The sequence below is a fragment of the Lactuca saligna genome, chromosome 4, assembly GCF_052625555.1.
Source record: "Lactuca saligna cultivar CGN05327 chromosome 4, ASM5262555v1, whole genome shotgun sequence".
Lineage (NCBI taxonomy): Eukaryota > Viridiplantae > Streptophyta > Magnoliopsida > Asterales > Asteraceae > Lactuca > Lactuca saligna.
This window is the reverse complement of record NC_136420.1, coordinates 227532684-227558484: the sequence shown is the minus strand read 5'-3', so window position 1 is coordinate 227558484 and position 25801 is coordinate 227532684. Positions and strand designations below refer to the sequence as shown.

At 34.6% G+C, this 25801-nt stretch overlaps 1 protein-coding gene across 1 annotated transcript; it reads right to left on the bottom strand.

Moving 5' to 3' along the window:
* Positions 1–6062: 6062 nt before the first annotated feature.
* LOC145040509 (uncharacterized) lies at positions 6063–7085 on the bottom strand. Its single transcript, XM_078988424.1, has one exon. It carries the CDS (start codon positions 7083–7085, stop codon positions 6063–6065), a length of 1023 nt encoding a protein of 340 aa, XP_078844550.1.
* Positions 7086–25801: the final 18716 nt, after the last annotated feature.

The window sequence follows — 25801 nt, the reverse complement described above, 5'->3', positions numbered from 1 at the left end:
GAACCATACAAATATACATATGGTAGGTGTCAAAGAAAGTTATGAAGCCTACTAGAGGTCTAATATAAAAAAACTTTTGAAATACAAAATGTTGGGGATAAATTATCAAATCCGAAATAATATGATCTCAAAATAAATAGAAAGAAGCTAACAGTGAGAAAAAAATTGTGTTTTTTAATAAAATGATGTCAATTTTGATGGTTCTATACTTAATATTACATACATGATAACCACATATTTATTTTTCTATATATATATATATATATATATATATATATATATATATATATATATATATATATGTATGTATATATATCCTATTTTAATAAATGAATATATTTATTCCCTTATTGATAAATGTCAAAATATTGGAATTCTTCATTAATATTATATGTCGTTTATCATGATACTTGTCAACCTATTAATTATCTATTTCAAATTTCATATTTTAAATTTCCACTCTAACTTTATTAAATTAACTAGGTTAATACCCTTGGGAACCACGGTTATAAAATAAATTAAATATGTATTGTAATAAATTAGGCAACAGATATTACAAATCAATTTTTTGCTGACGTGTTTCATCCGTGTAAAAGAGAAGGGTGAATTAGTGGAAATGTAATTAATGAGGAAAAAACCAAAGACTGACAAGTGACAAATAATTAATTTCAAACTCTAATTGTTTGACACGTGGTAAATTTGCTACTTTTTTTATTAGGTATGGAGATAATTGATTCTCTATTTTAAATTTCAAAATTCAAAATTTGTCACTTTATTTATATTAATTTAGTAACATTAGAGTATAAAAATAAAATAAAATTAATACAGATTATAAGATGATATAACTTCACTATTTATTTAAATCATTGAATATAATTTTATATAACTAAAAAAACATCTCATAAGTAATAATTTATTTAAAATAATTAATTAATAATTTTGATTTTTAATATGAAAGTTTAATTAGTTATTTTTATAACCATAGTTCTTCCAGGCCGTGTATATATATATATATATATATATATATATATATATATATATATATATATATATATATATATATATATATATATATATATATATATATATAAAATGGTGGGTATTACCTTTTTGATTCATCATTTGGCACTTTTATTGATTCATTGAATAGTAGACCAATGTCGTTAAAGAAAAGAGTTTCCAACCGTTACTACAATTTGAGTCCAATACCACCCTCTCGGATCATTCTTGGAATATGAATAGGGAAAATGTGGAACTTTCCAAGGACATTATAATATTGCGTAAGCAACTACGCCACATATATTCTTAGTGGATCATTTATTTAGGGTGTTGCTAATAAGACACCCCTTGGACACCATGTTGATCACTTTTTAAAAAGTCAACCAATAATTAAGTGTTTATAATCAGTTTTTCCGGAAAACAATGCAACTTCAGCCAATAAAAATATTAAAAAAATTAATTAGGGTGTCCATATTGCAATATAGGGTGTCTTTTTAGCCAACCCCTTTATTTAACTTTTTTTTTCAAACTGGGTCTACGACACAGGTTCACGTGTTATGAAATTCACTACCAGAAAAGAGATTTTTAGTGACTGACCTAAAATCTGGTCACTAATATCATCATTAGTGACCATATATTAAATCGTCACATAAATTACATAATTTTGATAATGCCTATAAGTTTACGGACCGATTCTATATATGTAGTCACTCGTCGGTCACTAACCGTAAAGTAAAAGCTCTATTGGATGCTTTAATGGCCAAAAAAATGGTCCTTGCATTAGAGGCTTAGTGAAAAAAAAATATTTATTAATTTTTTTTTTTTTTTTGTTATTTGAACCCAACTAAACGTCATGTGGTGATGACATAATATGATCATTGAAATACAAACTAAAAAAACAATCAGTGACCACAAAATAGTGGTCATTGACCAACATATGTTAGAAGTAGACAAGTTGGATCAAATAAATACATGTCATTAAACCACAAATGTGAAAATGTGATTTACCCTAAACTATGAGTGATAGTGTAACAAAACACGTTAGACCACACTGTATGCAAACAAACCTCTTCCATCGTTTCACCACTGTTCTCCTCCACCATCTTGAAATCCTAAACCTTCCCCAATCTCCAATTCATCAACTCCAAATCCAATTTCTACTGCTTAGGGTATTTTTGTCAGCCGAGAGTTTCAAGGATCTAGGAAATGGCAAGCTCGACTTCTGTCAATATCTGTAAAGAAACTTATTTTCCCAACATCATCATCTATTATATCATTTTAGGACAAATAGACAGATGGTTTTCATATACTTACAACGAAACCTCACTACACAATTCCTATTCTACTCTCTTACATAACACTCATCCTAATCTACTGATTAATCAACAAACAATGAAAGATTATGAACAACTAAGAACTGATCGAATATACAAACCCTAATCACTTTTCTTAGAGAACTGAGAGAGAATAGAAGCGTAGAAAATATCTGTATGTTCCAGAATCCTCTCATATTCCCTCTTATATCTCGGTTCAAAGATCCGCGTGTTGACCCGCGTGTTGACCCGATGGCATTTTACTAATTTCCATTATTTACCCTGCACAATCTTAAATGACAAGTTTGGCAATAATATCAACAATATTCAACACCCCTCCTCAAACTTGACATTTTAAATTAAAGATTTATATTAATTAAAAGGATTTATTAATCCAATTTCATCAATTAAAAAATTATGTTGTGATACACTTAAGAACTTGGTTAACATATCAGCTCTTTGTTTTGAAGAAACTATTTTTTCAACTTTTAAAACACCATTTGTAATCTTTTCCCTAACAAAATGTAAATCAATTTCAAAATGCTTTGTTTTTTCATGAAACACAGGATTTAAAGCTAATTTAATAGCAGATTCACTATCACAAAAAACTGAAACAGGTAATGAACTTTTGATTCCTAAATCAAATAATAGTTTTAAAACCCAAATAATTTCACATGTAATAGAGCCTAAAGCTCTGTATTCTGATTCTGTTGAAGACCTAGATACAGTAGCTTGTTTTTTACTTTTCCAGGAAATCAGAGAATTTCCAAAGTAAACCAAATATCCAGTGACTGATTTTCTTGAATTAAGACACTTAGCCCAATCAGCATCTACATAACCCACTAAGTCACAACTCCCAGATTTTACAATAGAAATACCACGACCGGGACTATTTTTTAAATATCTAAGTAATCTAAAAGCAATGTTTAAATGTGACTTATGTGGTTTATGCATAAACTGACTAAGAATTTGAACACAATAAGATATATCTGGTCTTGTAATAGTCAAATATATAAGTCTTCCAACTAATTTCTGAAATTCAGTAATGTTTTCAAGTAAAGGATCACTACTAACACAACTCCTTTTAGAAACAAAATTTGCTTCCAAAGGAGTTGAAGCAGGCTTACAGCCTAACATACCAAACTCATGTAACAATTCAAGACAATATTTTCTTTGATTTAAACATATTCCTTTATTAGTATCTACTACTTCAATTCCAAGAAAGTAATTCAATTTTCCCAAATCTTTAATCAAAAACTTTGAGTTAAGAAAAGATTTAACATTTTGAACCTCAACTTCATCACTTCCTGTTAGAATAATATCATCCACATAAACCAACAATACAACAATTGAATTACTGTTTTGTTTAATAAACAAGGAGTAATCATTTATGCTTTGAACAAAACCAAAACTAAACAATTCAAAACACAACTTTTCATTCCATTTTCTAGGAGCTTGCTTTAACCCATATAAAGATTTAACCAATTTACACACTCTAGTATCACCTTTAGTATGATACCCTTGAGGCAAGCTCATATACACATCCTCAGTTAAGTCTCCATAAAGAAAAGCATTATTAATATCTAACTGGTATAAAGGCCAAGAATTATTCACAGACAAAGTAATAACTATACGAACTGTAACAATTTTAGCTATAGGAGAAAAATTTTCCTGATAATCAACTCCTTCTCTTTGATTATAACCCTTAGCTACAAGACGAGCTTTATACCTCTCTACTTCTCCATTGGGTTTGTACTTAATCCTATAAACCCACTTACAGCCTATAGGTTTACGTTTTTTAGGAAGTTCTACAACATCCCAAGTATGATTACGATATAAAGCTTCCATTTCATTATTCATTGCTTCAACCCAATTTGAATCTACACAAGCTTCTTCAAATGTTTTTGGTTCAACAGTTTTATTTAAATTTGAACAAAAACATCTATTTTCAGCACTAAGAACAGAATAATTCAATGTATGTTCAATTCCATATCTATGTTTTCCTTCAATTACATAATCATTGAATTTAACAGGCATTCGAGACTCTCTCCTAGATCCAGATGCCCCTATTGACTGTCCTAGAGAAGGCAATGAAGTTAAATGACCACTTTCCTCAGTTGAATCAGAATGACTTGGCATAGTCCTATCAAATAAAGGTTCAGATACCTCGCTAGTCTGGTTATTATCAGAAGTAATATCATTCAAGTTTTCACCAAAATCCTGAGCTGCATTAGAGCCATCCATTTGATGGTTAACACTCAAGTCATTAAGATCTATTAAATCATTCACATAATCAGAACTATCATATTCATCATAGGAAAAAGGGTCTACTAAATCTTTAAAAACAAATCGATTATCAACAGTTGTTGACTTCAGTTTAAATGGAAAGACTGACTCATAAAACTTCACATCCCTGGAAACAAAAACAGAATTTGTATCAAGACTCAAAAGCTTATAACCTTTTTTCTCAGAAGAATATCCTAGCAAAACACATTTTTCAGCCCTTTCAGAAAACTTATCCAAATTATTAATCTTGGTAGCAAAACATAAACTGCCAAAGACTCTTATGTGATCAAACACAGGCATTTTCTTAAACACTAATTCATAAGGAGACTGTCCTTTTAAAACTGAAGTTGGCATTCTGTTTATCAAAAACACTGAAGTGAGAACAGCCTCTCCCCAATATTTTATTGGAAGACCAGATTGGAAAAGCAAGGATCTAGCAACATTAAGAATATGCCTATGTTTCCTTTCAACAACCCCATTTTGCTGGGGTGTATAAACACAAGTAGTCTGATGAAGAATACCATTAAGATTAAGAAAAGTTTCCATTTTATGATTTAAAAACTCAGTTCCATTATCAGAACGAACTATTTTGATTTTAGAATCAAACTGGTTTAACAAAACATGAAAAAAAGAAGTAAAGTTATCATAAACTTCATCTTTACTTTTTAAAAGATAAACCCAAGTAGCCCTTGTGAAATCATCCACAATAGTAAAAAAAAACTTATAGCCTTCTCTAGTAGACACCCTATAGGGACCCCATACATCTAAATGAACTAGTTCTCCAAGTTTAGAAGAACTATGAACACTATGAGAGAAGGACTCACGGGTTTGTTTAGCTTTATGACAGACATCACAAGGAGGAAGAAAAGAATTATCAAAACAAAAAACATCTTTTAAAGAATTCAAGGACTGTTCTGCAGGATGACCTAATCTACTATGCCATGTAAGTTTAGAAACACAACATTTAACAGAATTACAAGAACTACTACCTAAGGGAAAAGCATTTAGATAATACAATCCCCCAGACTCTCTACCACTCTCCACAACCTTCTTGGATTGTAAATCTTGAATTTTGCAAGAAGATTCATTAAAAACAACTTCACAATTTGTGTCTTTGCATATCTTGTGAACAGAAAGAAGATTTACATTAAAACCAGAAACAGCAAAGACATCAAACAATGTTAATTTTTCAGAAAACTGTAAGTTTCCAATTTTTTCAATCTTAGCAGATGAACCATTAGGATGATTAACAAGCAGATTTAATTTTGAAACATCAACAGTGTCTTGTAATAGAGATTCAGATGAAGTCATATGTTGATTTGCACCCGAGTCAACAATCCACTTTTGATGATTAATAGTAGAATTATAAGCATTAAAGAAAGGAATACCTGCCATATTAGCACTAACTGAAGTATCCTCAGAAGTTGAGGACCTTTCATTAATAAGACTCAACAACTTATGATATTATTCACTTGTGAAACAATATGTACCATCACTTCCAGGAACATTAGAAACAACACCAGAGGAAGAACCACTACTAGAAGGAACAGAAGAAGAATTAACAGAAAAAGTCTTATTCTGATTTCTTTGATTTTCATTAAATGGCTTAAAATCCTTTGGATAACCTATCAGTTTATAACATCTGTCAATAAGATGACCTTTTAGACCACAATTTTTACATTGCAGATTTTGATTTCTACTTCTATTAGAACTAGAACTCTTTTTGTCATTAAATTTACTATTAAATGCTGAAGACTGAGTTTTAGACACATTAGAGACAGAGGTCAAAACTCCATTTTTTTGATGAGACTCCTCCCTAGAAACAATTGAAAATGCAGTTTTAACATTTGGAAGGGGTTCCATTAACAGAATATGACTCTTTACTTGATTAAAAGAGTCATCAAGACCACTTAAAAACTGCATTAGCTTCATAAGCTTGGAATGGTCATTATATTTAGCAGCAGCCTCACAAGTACACTCAGCAAGATTAGTAAGACCATCAAACTCTTTCCAAAGTGTATCTAGTTTATTAAAGTATTTAGATAGAGAGGAACCATCTTGTTTAAGTGAATTAATTCTTTGATGTATATTAAAAATAACAGATCCATCTGCCTTATTATAGGTTTCAAAGAGTTCATTCCAAATGTCTACAGCAGATTCAGAATAAGCATGACTAGAATAGATTGATTCAGACAGAGACCCAAGGATCCAAGAACATACTACAGCATTAGCACGTTCCCATTTTGAGAATTTGAGTTCATCAGTAGAATCTTTTTTTATAGTTCCTTCTACAAACCCTAGCTTATTTCTAGCCTTAAGACTCCTAGTCATAGAGCTACGCCATACACGAAAGTTATCTGTCCCAGTCAACTTAAAACTCACAATTGTGGTTACAGTATTGTCAGATGGATGAATATAAAGAGGATCATCGTAGTTCATGGAATCAACCTTTGAACTACTACCAGTCTCAGGAGGAGAATCAGCCATACTGACGAACGATTAGTACAATCAAAGAAAAAGAAGCAAAAGAGAAGAATACAATCAGCCAAAATAATAACTCCTATGATCCTTATATGTCCAGATGGTCACCACAGTATGTTGGGGTCCAAGACAAGAATCACAGAGCTAAAGTAACACAGAAAATGAATACCAACAGTTTGTGTACTCAAGATAACCAGGAAACCCACAGTTATAGCTAAGAAGAAGATAAAGAAAGGAACAAGAGAACTTCTCACAGAGCCATAAGCAGATTGGATGAATGGATCGACTCCTGTTACTCCGTTCTCTTTAAGAAACAACGGTGATGAAATCCGTTGTTTAGAGTTATTTCATAGAACAGGATTAATCGACCCAAAATAAACGAAGAACCGACTTATCAACCAAGGATCTCCACTTGATGATGACTGCAATCACTCAAGGATCTCCACTTAAAGATAAACCTGCAAGATTTACAAAAGAGAAACTCGCAGTACCAAAATCTCAAGAACTAATAACTAGAAGATGACTCAGATCAACTGATAATCATACAAAACATCAAGAGAACCCTAGATGTTCACAGAAGAGTTAGATTACTGAGATTTCAAAACAAAAATCTCAGTACGAACCCAACTATAACGATCTACAAGGATCTGATCACGAAAAACACAAAGCGAGAAAAAGAGTACCTTTGTGAGAAACAATCTTCAAGCAGAGATAAACGCCCTAACGCTCTGATACCATGTAAAGAAACTTATTTTCCCAACATCATCATCTATTATATCATTTTAGGACAAATAGACAGATGGTTTTCATATACTTACAACGAAACCTCACTACACAATTCCTATTTTACTCTCTTACATAACACTCATCCTAATCTACTGATTAATCAACAAACAATGAAAGATTATGAGCAACTAAGAACTGATCGAATATACAAACCCTAATCACTTTTCTTAGAGAACTGAGAGAGAATAGAAGCGTAGAAAATATCTGTATGTTCCAGAATCCTCTCATCTTCCCTCTTATATCTCGGTTCAAAGATCCGCGTGTTGACCCGCGTGTTAACCCGATGGCATTTTACTAATTTCCATTATTTACCCTGCACAATCTTAAATGACAAGTTTGGAAATAATATCAACAATATTCAACAATATCCGAGTCATCGACGATGTCATCAACAAACTCTGAGAAGAATTCATCTTGGCGAGGGAATTCCTTCACGTCGATGTTGTCGCCACTTCTTACTTGCGGTGAAAGCACAAAAACAACAACATAGCTGCCAGTGGTAAGGTTCGTCCTCCTACTGATTGGCGCTGCCTCCTCTTTCCTTATATCCTTTGGTTTCTCTCTCTCTCTCAATCGATCAACCGTGGTGATTTCATCTACTGGATTAGATTTCGAAAGAAGGTTAGATGGACAATTGAATCTATGTTATTATGAGCAGCATCATTTGACCTAATTCTATTTATTTTGTTCTTGTTATTTTCATAATTTTGACAATTGAATCCATGTTCTTACGACTTACAAACTTGACGTTCACAGGGAACAATGGCTTTCTCAAGGTGTTTTATTCTTGTTTTGATTATTTAGATTGTTGATTGTTGATCTTTATTTTACACTTAATCAGTAATTACGTTTTGGTTTAGAGTTCCAAATCCATTTGAATTTGATAATTTAACCATTCACAACTCTTCTATTGTACTAAAATTTCTACACTAGGTGTCTCTTCTGCTGAAGACTGTGAAGCACGTATCATAACACTTGAAAGTGTGACATCCCCAAAATCACGGCCAGAAAAGACCGATTTTGTTTATGCTTTATGAAAATCAGTGTACTTCATTTTATAAAAAGGTTGCGGAATTTGTTCCCAGAAAAACATGGTAAATACGTTATTAAAACATTTTTGAGGAAACGTATTTATTTCATTTTAAAACGTTTGGGATGTCATCGTTAATACCGAAACATAAGCATAAACAGAACTTACAATGATTTACACTAGTGATCTATATCTCTTTAAATCTCTCAGTGTAATGTCACTTCACTTCGTCACCTGTGATATACATAAACTGAGTGGGTCAGGTTGGGAAACCTGGTGAGTACATAGGGTTTTCAACCCTCAATAATATAATTGTTATGTTTAATCATCAAACAATTAACCCCATTACCCATCCCCGTTATCTTCTTTACTCTTAAGGATTTAACCTAAGAGTCGTCTATCCTGCATTTGTTTATTCCGAAGTCCCTTACTTCCAGGGTTATAGGACTGGCACTAAATCCATAGCTGCCGATGTTAGTTCGTAAAGCACTAATTCCATAGCTGCTATATCTTACTCATCGGGTACTAAATCCATAGCTACCAACGCTCAACAGGTACTAAGTCCATAACTACCAATTCCTACAGGTACTAAATCCATAGCTACCAGTGTCTAACTAATAGGTACTAAGTCCATAGCTACCAACAGGTACTAAATCCATAGCTACCAACGTCTAACAGGTACTAAGTCCATAGCTACCGGTGTTTGTCCCATAGGCACTAAGTCTATAGCTGCCAATGTATACTCACGTCATCTTCTATCTCTCATCATTCATCTACCCATCATCATACCCAACATATTCGTATATATAAAATACGTATACAGTTTAAATCCTTTAAAACATGTATAAAACGTTCATCCAACATAGACAGCAAGTATTCAGATAATATGCACACATAACACGTAATTTATATTAAAATACTTCATATCTATGTGTAAGATGAAAGGGACCATGCACTCACCTGATTAGGTAGTGACTCAGCACTCGGACAGCGCTTCGATACTCTCACAACGATTTTCCTTCGATAAAACCTAGTATCGATGCCACTAGGGTTTAGTCTAATGATAACCGCAACAAATTAATTGTCTGACTATTATTATTATATAAGCGTTAATAACGTTCAATATAACTCATAATAATAGCCCAAATAATTATTTTAAGGACCTAATAACATTCCTATATTAAAACATAAGCTAAACTAAAGATAGGTTAGGCGTAGCTCACATACAGCGGGTTTTCTCGAAAACCGGGCTTCGCTGGAGCAGTGTTCCCGAGTCGAAAGGCTCTTTTCTCAGGACTCCGGGAGCCTCGGGGCTTCCTTCGGGTGCTAGGGGGTTTACCTAGGCTTTTAGGGGGGTTAGGGGGCTAGAGAGAGAGTCTAGAGAGAGAAAGAATAGTTTAGGAAGGTGTGAAGAATGAGGGAACCCGGCACCTCTATTTATAGGGGAGGAATTGGGTGGACTCGTCGAATCTGAGTCATGACTCGTCGAGTCAGTCCATGTGGTGGCCTTCTGGTGGTGCCACGTGTCCAATTCTGGTGGTGCCACGTCACCCCCTATCGCGTATCAGCCCTCAAACTTAGAAAATCATAACTTTCGCATACGAGTTCCGTTTTCAACGTTCTTTATATTCACGCGTAGGTAAAATCAAGATCTACAACTTTCGTTTAGACTCCGTCGGCTAATTCTCAACCGATCTCAAATTTAACTGTAAGAGGCGTTTAGACTGTTAAATGGCCGCGAAGAGTTCATAACTCCTTCATCCGGACTCCGTTTTCGTCTGTCTTTTTACCGTTGAGTTCCTATTAATGAGATCTTCAACTCTCATTTAGGTTGCGTAAGCCAAAAACCGCTCGAACTAAAATTCGAGTTTCGGGCCGTGCACTACTAAGCCGAATCTTAGAAAAATCATAACTTCTTAAAATGAAGTCAGATTTGGGCGTTCTTTTTATCGATGTTCTTAGTTTAACATATTCTACGACTTTTGTTTAGATTACTAAGGCTAAAAAGTCTTCTATCGTAAATTCACTATTTACGTCTCCCGGCGCCGTGCCGGTTGTGCCGTAAAACTTCGGCAGGCCATAACTTCTTCGTTATAACTCGGATTTCGGCGTTCTTTATATGTATGGAAAGCTTGTGACATATTCTACAACTTGGTTAAGATTATTGATTCTAAATAATCTTTTGTCGAAAAGTCATTTTTGACCCCTATTGCCTCTAAATTGACTAGCCCGGATCTGCGGGCGTTACAATTATCTCCCTCTTAAGATGATTACGTCCCGGAATCATCAACGAAACAAGGATCGTATAATGACTCCATACGTCATCTCTTCATCCTAGGTAATAATTATAACTTCTTTATTCCTTCAAGTCTATCTCTTAGACTTATTGACTGTAAACAGTACTTAATCGTGCACCTGCTCTCTACCCCAAGTTAGACTCCAAATTATGATCTATCATCATGTGTCGCATTTTTAGACTTAGGTCTCTTAGATTTAAATTTTAAAACAGACTAGGCCTTCCTTCATGTTCTATTGTGATATAATCACACCTTAACATGTAGCATTTCTAGCCACCAACTTCTTCAACAACGAGCGCGATACTTCTATTGATTGCTTTGATTTTGGTTTAAGTCGGACGCTATATCAAACTTGGTTCTCTGAACCACGTAACCTACTCATCGTAGTCGGACTCAATGTGATATGACCACTAGGGTCGGGATAACAACAATCTTCTTAGTCATTACCGAAACAATGGTAACGACATACTTGAATAAAACGAAATCAATTACTGGCTTCTTGGTAACCTTGTGACTTTCCCTGATCCAAGTGTGAGTCCTGTGCTTCCGGTAGTATAGGCCTCTACTACCATTCACACCTACTCATACTCGTCCCAAGTATCGTCTCGCAGTTTCCCAAGTCACCATGCAACAATTCATACAATCATTCAACACATCAGATAGCAAAACGAAGGTTTTATATCATTTCTTGAAACGATTACATAGGTGTTCAAGTTCACCCTAGACTATGCCTCTACTAGGCTACATCATACGAAACTATGACTACTGCATAATCCGATCCTCGGGTAAGAAGTCCTCATTCTTGATTCCTCGCATGGTTCTCTGCTTCGTTGAGGATCATGTGAAATGCCCTTGGCCTTGGTGGCGTTTCTGGTCTTGCTGCTTTATTTTTCCTTGGGCAGTCTCTGGACATGTGCGCCTTGCCTCCACATCCATAGCACACTTTGTCATTATGCGTGCAGTCTTTGGAATAGTGACCAGTCCTCCCACACATGTAACAAGTCACTTCTTCGTTGCACTTTCCACCATGCTTCTTTTTGCATCTATCACACCATCTTGCTTCACCTCCATTTGCTCCTCCAGGCTTTGAGAATTTGCTTTCCTTGTTCGGCCTCGAAGATCCTTCAAACTTCCGCTTCTCTCCTACCTTATCTTTTTCTAGACCCTTTTCTCTTATCTGGGCCTCTACGTTCTTAGCTGCCCTAACAGCTGCTTTCAAAGTAGTTGCCATTTTGACCATTGGGCCAAAGTCAGTGGGCAGTCCGTTAGCAAACCTATCAATCTTGGAGAGTTCAGTAGGCACCAAGTAGGGGAATAGCTTCATCCTTTCGGTGAATGCGGTGGCATACTCATCAACACTCATCTTCCCTTTCTTTAGGTTCTGAAACTCGTTGTTTAGGTCTATCAGATCTATCTCCGAGCAGTATTGCATTTTCAACTGTTTCAAAAACTCTTCCCACGACATCCTTAAAGCTTCTCCTCGTGGCATCGTATCTGCCAATAGCTTCCACCAGCTCAAGACTCCAGTTTTCAGCTGTCTTACTGCGAAGACAGTCTTCTGTTTCTCGTTACAGCTGCAGCTCTCAAACACCATCTCCATCTCAGAGATCCAATCCATAATCTCAACCGGCTTTGGGCTTCCTGAGAGGCTTGGTGGTTTCGCACCCAAGAAATTCTTGTACATCCGCCCATCCTTGTTGTTTCTCCCTTCTGGGCCATCCCTTTGCTCACCTTGAGTCCCTACTCGACTCACTTGGCGGCAGTAGTTCCCTTCCTCAGATTGCTCGGGAACTGGCTCCGTCGGTTCAACATGTACGGTAGGTTCGTCCCTATTCAACATCTATCTCATTTCTTCCCTTTGTTCAGCTAACATAGCCCGAATCATGGCTTGAACTCCAGCCATGGTGACTGGCTCAGGCGCAACTTCTTCAACAACAGGTATTTGCTGAACCACTGGGGGTTGGTTCCTGTTCCCATTTGCGTTTACGTTTCCGCTACGGGTCCTTACCATCTCGATCTATACACCGAATAAGGTGAATTTAGATCTTTACTTAGGATTGACGGTTAAATCATCCTTATCACTCCGAAACGTTTATATGCTAGTTCTAATATCGTAGTCGTACGTTTAGAATCCTAAACACATAAGGTTTCCAGATCCGGTCGGCAACAGACCATAGATCCGAACAATCATGCACAAAGCATTTAGCACATAAAAGCCATTTAGGCATCATTCCTAAAATAAGCTAGTGCTCACACCTCACAATCATCGCTTAGCATTCTAAGTTTAAGTCTAGAAATAAATCCATATTCCTAGTTCGCTTAAACTAATGCTCTGATACCAACTGTGAGATCCCCAGGATCACGGCCAGAAAAGACCGATTTTGTTTATGCTTTATGAAAATCAGAGTACTTCATTTTATAAAAAGGTTGCGGAATTTGTTCCCAGAAAAACATGGTAAATACGTTATTAAAACATTTTCGAGGAAACGTATTTATTTCATTTTAAAACGTTTGGGATGTCATCGTTAATACCGAAACATAAGCATAAACAGAACTTACAATGATTTACACTAGTGATCTATATCTCTTTAAATCTCTCAGTGTAATGTCACTTCACTTCGTCACCTGTGATATACATAAACTGAGTGGGTCAGGTTGGGAAACCTGGTGAGTACATAGGGTTTTCAACCCACAATAATATAATTGTTATGTTTAATCATCAAACAATTAACCCCATTACCCATCCCCGTTATCTTCTTTACTCTTAAGGATTTAACCTAAGAGTCGTCTATCCTGCATTTGTTTATTCCGAGGTCCCTTACTTCCAGGGTTATAGGACTGGCACTAAATCCATAGCTGCCGATGTTAGTTCGTAAATCACTAATTCCATAGCTGCTATATCTTACTCATCGGGTACTAAATCCATAGCTACCAACGCTCAACAGGTACTAAGTCCATAGCTACCAATTCCTACAGGTACTAAATCCATAGCTACCAGTGTCTAACTAATAGGTACTAAGTCCATAGCTACCAACAGGTACTAAATCCATAGCTACCAACGTCTAACAGGTACTAAGTCCATAGCTACCGGTGTTTGTCGCATAGGCACTAAGTCTATAGCTGCCAATGTATACTCACGTCATCTTCTATCTCTCATCATTCATCTACCCATCATCATACCCAACATATTCGTATATATAAAATACGTATACAGTTTAAATCCTTTAAAACATGTATAAAACGTTCATCCAGCATAGACAGCAAGTATTCAGATAATATGCACACATAGCACGTAATTTATATTAAAATACTTCATATCTATGTGTAAGATGAAAGGGACCATGCACTCACCTGATTAGGTGGTGACTCAACACTCGGACAGCGCTTCGATACTCTCACAACGATTTTCCTTCGATAAAACCTAGTATCGATGCCACTAGGGTTTAGTCTAATGATAACCGCAACAAATTAATTGTCTGACTATTATTATTATTATATAAGCGTTAATAACGCTCAATATAACTCATAATAATAGCCCAAATAATTATTTTAAGGACCTAATAACATTCCTATATTAAAACATAAGTTAAACTAAAGATAGGTTAGGCGTAGCTCACTTACAGCGGGTTTTCTCGAAAACCGGGCTTCGCTGGAGCAGCGTTCCCGAGCCGAAAGGCTCTTTTCTCGGGACTCCGGGAGCCTCGGGGCTTCCTTCGGGTGCTAGGGGGTTTACCTAGGCTTTTAGGGGCGTTAGGGGGCTAGAGAGAGAGAGTCTAGAGAGAGAAAGAATAGTTTAGGAAGGTGTGAAGAATGAGGGAACCCGACCTCTCTATTTATAGGGGAGGAATTGGGTGGACTCGTCGAGTCTGAGTCATGACTCGTCGAGTCAGTCCATGTGGTGGCCTTTTGGTGGTGCCACGTGTCCAATTCTGGTGGTGCCACGTCACCCCCTATCGCGTATCAGCCCTCAAACTTAGAAAAATCATAACTTTTGTATACGAGCTCCGTTTTCGACGTTCTTTATATCCACGCGTAGGTAAAATCAAGATCTACAACTTTCGTTTAGACTCTGTCGGCTAATTCTCAACCGATCTCAAATTTAACAGTAAGAGGCGTTTAGACTGTTAAATGGCCGCGAAGAGTTCATAACTCCTTTATCCGGACTCCGTTTTCGTCTGTCTTTTTACCGTTGAGTTCCTATTAATGAGATCTTCAACTCTCATTTAGGTTGCATAAGCCAAAAACCGCTCGAACTAAAATTCGAGTTTCGGGCCGTGTACTGCTAAGCCGAATCTTAGAAAAATCATAACTTCTTCAAATGAAGTCAGATTTGGGCGTTCTTTTTATCGATGTTCTTAGTTTAACATATTCTACAACTTTTGTTTAGATTAGTAAGGCTAAAAAGTCTTCTATCGTAAATTCACTATTTACGTCTCCCGGCGCCGTGCCGGTTTTGCCGTAAAACTTCGGCAGGCCATAACTTCTTTGTTATAACTCGGATTTCGGCGTTCTTTATTTGTATGGAAATCTTGTGACATATTCTACAACTTGGTTAAGATTATTCATTCTAAATAATCTTTTGTCGAAAAGTCATTTTTGACCCCTATTGCCTCTAAATTGACTAGCCCGGATCTGCGGGCGTTATAGAAAGTGTCTTGGATTCTCTAGTAGTAATAAACTAATATGTCACTTTTATATTAAGGATTTATTTTAAAGTTATTTGGAATATGTAAAATTTCTTGATTAAAATTCGTTTTGTGAATGTGAATGTTTACACAATAATGAACAGGACAGAGCTGGAGAATGTCACCCCATCTAAGGTTTCTCATTCCGAACTAAAAGCTAAACTGGAATCCTCAAGATACAAGGTGAACATTATAAAAATACGGATGTTTGTTACAATAGAAATTGAACCTTGTGAATTCAATCATTTTTTTTCAGTTTGAAGCGCAGCTGATTGAGTTGTAAGTGTCACTATAAAGTAATTACAAATATACAGATGAAAAGCATGAGATTCTTAGAAAGAGATTGTATTACACTAAGATCATTTATTGAGTTGATGAGTTAGGCCTTTTGTGTGCTTATGAGGTATGTATTTTTTTATGAAATTTAAAGAGTAAATTGGCTATTAAAATTTTTATAGAGCACTCCCCAAAAGCCGTTGAAGAATGTGATTTCTTTTAGCAAATCTGCTCAAAATATGTTTATTTTCTTGAGGAAGCGTTGTTTATCACTCGGGAATCTTTGCCAAATGGTATATGTTATTTTTGAACTTTTTATTCATTGATTATCATCGTTGGAAAAATTCAATTTTTTTTACAAATATATGTTTGACAATGTTGCATTCATCATTGAAAGGTAGAAAAAATATTTTTTTATCTTGCAAAAATAGATGGTTGCTTAAAATAGAAAAAAATATTGAAAGTGGTTAACTTAAGGTTTTCATTCAACACACCTGATATAACAATAATTCTAGATAGATGGGTAAAACAGTCATTTACTGTATCTTAGATTGTTCATTTGGCACACAAAAAGAAACAACAATTTTCATCTAACAAATCAATTGCCTTGTGTTTGTAGATTTTTGTCTTTTTAGCAGCAGAGTATGAAACCCTATAGAATTCTCTAAATCAGGTAAATTTGTTTTTTCTCCAACCATAATATCTTCATTAAGTTATAATTATATTAAAAAATCTTTAGGATTATCACTTTAAGGGTTTTAAATGGTTTTCTAAAATCGAATTACATAATAACTAAAGGACAAAAACATAATTTACAATTGCAAACTCATTGTTTCTTTTTGTTTTTCCCACCAATGTGTGGATAAATGAGTGCAAATTTGTAAGTTGTTATGAGTTATGTCTTGTCTCCATTACAAAGAGAATGAAAATATACTTTATTTGTAACATTTTGTAATTACAAAAGATGTCATCTTGTTGCGTTTGTAAATTTATTGAATCTTTGAAAAAGAACCAATGTCTTGTTTGCTTTTGACTTAAGTGGGACATGAATTGGGTGGTGTTTGTTTTTTTGAGAAAGATTTTATTCATCACTTTTGTGTGTCTTGTTTGAGGGAGGGCAAAAATGTGAAAAAAAATTGTTTGTTTTCTAAATTTTTCACGGAAAATGAACGTTTTCTAAAATTACAAAGAAGTTGGAATTTTGGAAAACCAATAATTATTGTTTTCCGTATTTACTAATAACATAATTTAAAATGTGAATATATGAAAAAATGGTCATTTGCAAACTTGGCTAAAGTGGATGATGAATATTATGAGATTTGTTCTTTTGAATGTAAGGGTAAAATGGTCATTTGGTCTCATTTAGACAGTTTTTCATCAAATTGTTTTTGTATGTTTTTTATTGTGGTACGAGAGTCTCTTCTATTGTTTTTCTCAATGACACTATGCATTATTCTAATGAGAAATTCTTTTCTAGGCTGGGACATACCAAGAGAAGAACTTAAATAAATGGACAACCGAAAGAATCAATGTTTGTTTATATATATATATATATATATATATATATATATATATATATATATATATATATATATATATATATATATATATATATATATATATATATATATATGGTTTAATGAAGACAATAAAGCCTTGTTTATGTTTTTTCCCCTCCATTAAATTTTATCAGTACAAATGATGTGTGAAAAATATTTTGAGGAAAGAAAAAGAAAATATAAGTTAATGTTCCCACTTTCTCAATTAATCCGTTTTTTCTGTGTTAAGTAAAAAAAGAAACGTATACACCAATGGATAAGGTGTGTATATGAGTAGTTCTTTTTCAATTAATACAAATAATAACAACTTTATAAAGAGATTTAGGGAATTGAGTCGTTCCCCATTAAGACCTAAATTTTTACAAATTTTCGGCATTAATAGTTAATAGTTAATGTAGAAGCAAATATTTCACTTATCTTTAACTTGTTTATTCAGCTAAAAAAAAGGTCCATCTGTTTATGAAGATTCTCAAGGCATCATAATTTGATGGCCATGAAGACACTTGAAAATGTTTATTTTTATTTTCATGTCTTTTAATTTTAAAATATTTTTTTGTAAAAATTTGATATCTATATGTAAGAAACAATGACATACTTTCGATGGTATGTTATTTATAGCATTCTACTTCTATCATTAGTTATGAAAATTCTATCCAGTTATATTTATAAAAAATGTATAGCAACTCAATTATAGCGTATTGTCTTTTCTCATAGTTTCTTAAACAGTGACCACTTAGTGACCACTTTTTGTGGTCACTAATTATATAAATTAGTGATGACTTTCACTGATTTGTGACAAGATTTAGTGACGAAACCGGATGTCAAAGATTTAGTGACCATTATATTTTAGTCACTATTCAGTGACCATATATATATTTGGTCACTAAATCACTTTTGTGACGGGCGAAAAGTGACGACTAGATATTTGGTCACTAAATCACTTAGTGACGATTCTTTCTATTGTTAGTGTCCATTTCACTGTCGTTACTAATTGGCAGTTTTTTTGTAGTGATTGTAAAGTGTAAACCAAAAGAAGAAAACTCTACAAAAGATTATTACTTTATGTATTTCTTCCAAATGTTTCTTTTGAAATGGGATTGACTAATTAAATATGATATTCCATCAACTTTTCTATAGTTGAAACGAGGTTGAAGCATGCTATTGTTCTCACACTGATTATAAACCGGCGGCTTCAACTCCGAGAATTTCGTTCAAATTTCTATTCTGTCACGTGATGTAATGTAATCTTTTTTCTTGGTTACTCTGGTAAGGCTGCTTCGCTCCACGTTCTGGTTACTTTAACATGCATGCATAACTATTATATATACGATTACCTTCATGCAAATTCTACCACAGATATTCTTTCTTCTTTCTCTCTGAATCTCCGTTTGCAATCAAACAACTGTTTTCTATTCTCCATTTAAGAACTCTTTTCCGAACTAATTATTTGCAACTACATCGATTGCCAAACCCAATTTAGCAATGGCCAGAATTAACTACGTTTTCTCCATCTCTCTCCTCCTTCTCACCTCATTAATCTTCAATATAGTTGCTCGACCAATCAATATTGGTAGGCCTATAGATTACGCTGAGGATGACATGGACATATCTAGTCTTGCATCTATTAAAATAGGTGGAGGTCCAAGTGAAGGAGGAATTAAGGGACATGAGTACCCGAATGCTGGTTATTTTGGGAATATCAAGAACTCGGGACCTAATCCTGGAGGGAAGGGACACGACTTCATCAATGATAAGATTCTTGGAGAGATCAAAAACTCCGGTCCAAGTCCAGGTGGAAAGGGACATTGATTTCCTGATCGATGCTATATTTCTTGGGACGTGAAGAACTCCGGTCTAAGTCATGGCAGAGGGACATAATTAGTTACCAGTTTATATTTCTACTATAGAATATTACTCAAAATGTTCATCCATTTATTTATTCAGCTATTTTTCCGAGTTAATCTTTTATTGGAGATCGACTTGCGTACAGCAAGTTGTAGGAACTAGATTTTATTTATTGTACTATAGAGTTCTTTGTATTTGTTTTCTAATTTATTTATATCTTAATTATATATAGTATTTTATTTTTATAACGACAGGTTACAATGTAATTGTTTTAAAAAATGAATGTGATTTTAACGTAATTTCATAAATGTTCTTATTCAACGTAATCTTTTTTACGCATGCAAAAGTCATTAAACATGGAAAAAGTGTTCACCACTCATAAATTTTTTAGAGTTGTAGTCATCTAAATGAATACAAACAAATATGTGTCGTATATTTAACAGTACTTACAATTCTAAAAAAAATAATAAATAAGTAACGAATATTCTACAGAAAACGACTTAGCGGCCACACAAAATACCGTGCATAAAGTGCCACTAAAGTTATTATAGGCGTCGCTAACGCATGGTCACTATTGCTCATAAAATGGGTCCGTTTCCAGTGAAAAAAACAAATATTGAGTAAACATGAAATATTAATTCTAGAAAAATTGTTGCTTTACAAATTTGATGAAAACGGGCTTTAGAGAAACAAAAACCTACTTTAGAGCTTCTAAATTTTATATGTTGGATGGTTTTGATTTATCGTGCCATTTTTTCTTAGCAGCACCATCATGTACCACTCACCACCCGATTTGTTTCCTTCTGATTTTTCTTTGTGTTTGTTGCCTGTTACAAAAAAATGATATCGGGTGTTTGTTTTCATATTTTTCAAGTAGGAGGAATCATGCAACCATCATCTCGAGTTCTTACTCTTTCACCAATTCAGGATTTGTATGTTTTTAAATGTGGGTTCTTAGTTTTTTAAAAATTTGTTTTCGGTTTATAGAGACAACAATGACTTCCATCATCTCTCTCCCTCTCTGTACCTGTGATTTCTCTATTTATTTTTTGATTCTAACATCTTTTTGTTTTTGTTGATTTGTGTAGCTTCAAAAAGCCCTAATTGGATTTCAATATTCATTCTATCTCTGATGTGAGATCAATTTTTACATGTTTTATTTTGGATTTCCTTGGTTTCCATCATAATTTTCCTTGATTTGTTGTTGGTTTTTCTAATACATGCGAATGATGTTGTTGCAACTTCTAAGAAGTATTATTGGAGTGACAGTCTGAATCAGAAAGGTGCAAAAGTAATTGGGTAACTCAAAACATGTTTGATAAATATTTCTTAACATGGTAATTTGTATGTTGTCGAGCAAACCATGTGGGCAATCCTTATTGCTGGAAATTGGTAAGTATTAAGGGTTATTTCATTATGCCTTACAAGTGTTTGATGTTATGCCTAAAGGACTAGATCGAAACAAATTGTGTCTCTTTGATCACGACTAACATTATTTGAGTGTTTTACGGCTTATATCTAAAATATGATCTGGATGGACACAACATACATAGAATTTTTCCTTTCAAGGTGACTTCTTTTTTATCAATGTTGTTTTTCTATTTTTTTAATTGGTAATGTTCATGGAGGACATTATAAACTTTTCAGGATCAAAAGTTTGTAATATGAATGCAACTGAACCTCTTTGTATATTACTCTTTATATGACAAGTGAATTTTCTTGTTGTTAATTTGGTATTACTTTTGATATTTTATCGGGAAAAAAATGTGCCACCCTCGTCGAAAATTCCTGGTTCTGTCCTGATTTGTATAAGGTTTTATTAAGTTCAAGTCACTTGAAATTGAAATAGACACCTAGTAGGGGTCTTTATATCCCTTAGGTATTAAGAGAATTTTATATGTGTTTTTAATGAATCCCTAGGATTGGTGCATTGTTTTTTTGATGCTAAAAAGTAAAAATCAAAATATGTTATATGTATGAATTGAAATATAAGTAAAATGCGTATATCTTGTGATTATGAATTTGTATCAGGTGACATGTGATTTCCTATATGTTATTTGAGCTTATATAGGTGAACACTTTGTTTGTACTCTAAACTTTATATGATTTATTTGCTAATTGATTCAAAGATTGCATTTTGGAGCACCATGTGAACAGTTGAAATTTTGACACTTGTCTAAAAAGCAACTACTATAACAACACATGAAGTGTAACATTTATGACGTCTCATATTATTCTTTATATATTTCCTCCAGAATAAATATGATGAATGATCAGCCACAACAAGAAGTAGAACCACAACCACAGGTACAACAAGAACTAGAACCACAACCACAACGACAACGACAATCGAGGAAAAAAAGAACAACCACAAGACTAATCGACCATAAAGAGCCACAAAAAGTTGATTTCAACAATATTTGTCAGCATGTTGGGAAGAAACAAAGTAAGTTTGCTAACGAGTTTGGTGTTATTACTAGGTCGATGATTTCTGTTGGAAGAAAGTGCGAATTGCTCAAGAAGATATGTTATGGTTGACAATTAAGGTTCTTTATCTACGTAAGACCCATTACATGTAGTTTCATCTAATGAAGATATGTTATTAATACTTAGCATCCTTATTCTAAAACAAAAACAGAAACGTTGGAGTATTATGAATGACAACCGTAGAAAAGATGTATTTAGAACATGCAACAGCCAGTGGAGAGCCTTCAAGAAAAGGCTTAAAAAGAAATTTGATAACCAAAGAGATCCACTTGAGAGCTACTCATATTTGGAAAGAAGTACATTGCAGAGCTTTTGACAGTGAATATCATCAGAGGAGTTCTAAGTGTGTTGTACTTTAATTGCACATAGTTATGTTACTTATTGTGTTGCATTGTTTTAACTTGGTAATTAATTTCATTTGCAGGAGATAAGTGAGAAAGCGAGGGCGAGTTCAATGCATAATAAGAATCCTGCCCGAGTAGGATCACTTGGTTATAGAGGCAAGAAAGCTGAGTGGGAACAAAAGATGGCATCTGGTCAATTGACACCCTAATTTTATTAGGTAAAAAGCGAGTGTTCACTACATTATGTTATGGGTAGAAGATCTAAAAATGAGTTGGGGTCAAACATAATACTGCCTACCATACAACCCACAGTGGACAAGCTTGTAAGTAAATTCTTTTAATCATTTACATCTAAGTAATTGCTCTCACTGGTTTGTTGTTTTCGTTAACAAGTTGATGTCCAGACTCAAATCTCTGAAGGAGATTTGGTACTCAGTCCAGGAGAGGACTTGTTGATAAAGGTAATATGACCGAAACACCCGGGTCATACCAGGGCTATTCGTCATGATGTTGGCTTGAGAAAAGGGATTCAAAGGACTGATAAAAAAAAGAGGAAAAATGTGACAACCGTCAAATTCTGGTCAATTCAAAGTCAAATAAAGTCAACAAGTCAAACCGGTCAGCTCAACTAACCCTTGTGTACTAGGACTTACGTTCAGTATTTACTAAACAACTCGCTATTCTGATAAGAAATCATAAATCGAAAAGTACATACATCTAGATCTCCTTAACCTAAAAACTGCGGTAAGTGGCAAGCCAAACCGATAAAACCATGTTGCATACTCATCAGGAGTGTGTAGGATCCTTAATCATGACTTAACGGGGCTCAAGAACCATGCATTGTGGGGCCAAACACTTACAATTGTCACAAATGAAACATCTCTCAATCGTTTTCACTCTATCTCTCTCTATGTCAAATCTCTCCTAAATCTCTCCAAGTATGTGAAATCTCTCTCAAATATCTCTCTGTATTAGAAATCTCTCCAAGAATGTCAAATCTCTCCCAAATCCCTCTAAGTATGTGAAATCTCTCTCAAATATCTCTCTATATAAGAAATCTCTCCAAGAATGTCAAATCTCTCCCAAATCTCTCCAAGTATGTGAAATCTCTCTTAAATATCTCTCTGTATGAGAAATCTCTCCAAGAATGTCAAATCTCTCCCAAATCTCTCCAAGTATGTGAAATCTCTCTCAAATATCTCTCTGTATTAGAAATCTCTCCAAGAATGTCAAATCTCTCCCAAATCTCTCCAAGTATGTGAAAACTCTCGCAAATATCTCTGTGTATGAGAAATCTCTCCAAGAATGTCAAATCTCTCCGAAATCTCTCCAAGTGTGAGAAATCTCTCGCAAATCTCTCTCAAAAGTTTCCCTTAACTTTTTGGAATCATTCGGGTCATTCCGACCCTTAACCGGGTCAAAAACGGCTTAAAACGGGGTAAAAACGAGAAAACGGGACCTTAGGAACCGAAACCCTTCTTAAGGAGCCGAAGCTCCTTAAGACCGAGACTAGGAACCGAAAAGGCCCCAGGACCGAACCGAGCCCTGTAGCTGAGACCGAGTCTCGGTCTCTGTCGCCTTTTCTCGGTCGCTTCTCACTCTCTGTTCGCTTCTCGCGCTCTCTGTCTCTACTCCGCCTCTCTGTCTCTACCCGCCTCTCGGTCTCTGTTCTCGCTTCTCTCTTCTCTTCTCTTCTCTTCTCTCGGTCTCTATCCTCCCCTCTCGGTTCCTGCCTTCTCTCTTCTCCCCTCTCGGTTCCTGCCCTCTCTCTTCTCCCCTCTCGGTTTCTGCCCTCTCTCTTCTCCCCTCTCGGTTCCTGCCCTCTCTCTTCTCCCCTCTCGGTTTCTGCCCTCTCTCCTCTCGGTTTCAGCATCAGAAGTCCGAACCTCGGCCAGATTTCGGAAATTTGTCACTTTTAGCCCCTTTTTGATATTTTTAACATTTTAAGCCCGTTTTTCGTGATTTTAAAGCGGGATTTTCGCCAGAAATTATATTTTAACATAATAAACTCTAAATATTCATAATTTAAACATATTTTGATACAAATCATTATCTAAATAATAAAAATCAAATGGGTGAATTATTAAAGGTGGAGTGTTGACTTTGCCTTATCCAATGTCACAACCAACCACCCCACACCCACTCTATGACCAGCCATACCTCCCCACCTTACCTAGGTCACTTCAATGTCCCTTACACTCAATTTACACTCATTCCCACGTTTTTAGAGCTGGAACAAACTACCTCTCTCCTCATTTTCTCTCATTTGCTCTCATTTCACTAAGTATCAAACACCACTTTTCTCTCAAACTTTTTTCACTCCAATTTCGAGATTTAAGGCTGATTTTCAAGTGTTCTTCCACTCTTAAGCTTCGAATCTTCAAGTGATTCTTCAAGTGTTCTTGGGTTGAACACTTATCTTCTTCAACACTTATCTACTGAAATCACTCAAGGTGAGTTCATACCCCTACATTTTCATGTTTTCTCAAGTTTTCAGGGGGGGGGGGGGGAATACAAGTTAAAACACCAAGAACATAACTAAATTTTTCTAACAGCCTTCATCAGAAAAGTTCAACTCCATTCACGGACTGTTTTGGGCATCTTAACCATTTTTGTTTTCAAAACTGTACAAGGTGCAAATAGTTCAAGTTTTTATCTTTAAAATGACTACTTGCACATCTCCATACGATTTTTCTACAATTTATGGTGATTTTTACAAAACAACCTGTCTTTTCAAACACAAACCCGGACCAGTCTGTGAATATGATCATTTTAAGACAAGTTAAAAGTTTCCTAAAATCATGATAAAAATTGTGAGTAAACTAGACTCATTTTAGGAACTCTCAAAATTTACGGATCTAGTTTTCGACTTCGTATGATTTTTCTATGATTTTTCTAAAACAGTGCTGAAAGACTAAGAATTAATTAACAGCTTCTAACTATCAAAACACTTTGTAACATGTTGAGCAAAGTGTTAAATCTTTGATAACTTCATATATTACATGTATTTCTTGTCGTGATATATTTATATAATAGGAAATTACTTGCTGAATTTATAAGAATCCTCCATCATAATCAATAGTACAGAACAAAGCAAGTTAATCATAGTTATATCGTACTATACGTTTGACTTACATAGATTGGGATTCTTAAACACCACAAAGAAATATACTAAACTATAATAGGTATAGTTAGGGTATATATACATTTCAAACATTTTAATAAACTATAATAGGTATAGTTTATGATAATTTACATAACATACTCGTACAAAAAGGGGGTACAAATACAAAGTACCGGGTTTTTATACAAAAAGGGGGGTACAAATACAAAGTACCGGGTTTTTATACAAAACGGGGTACAAATACAAAGTGTCGGGTTTATATACAAACAGGGGTACAAATACAATGTGT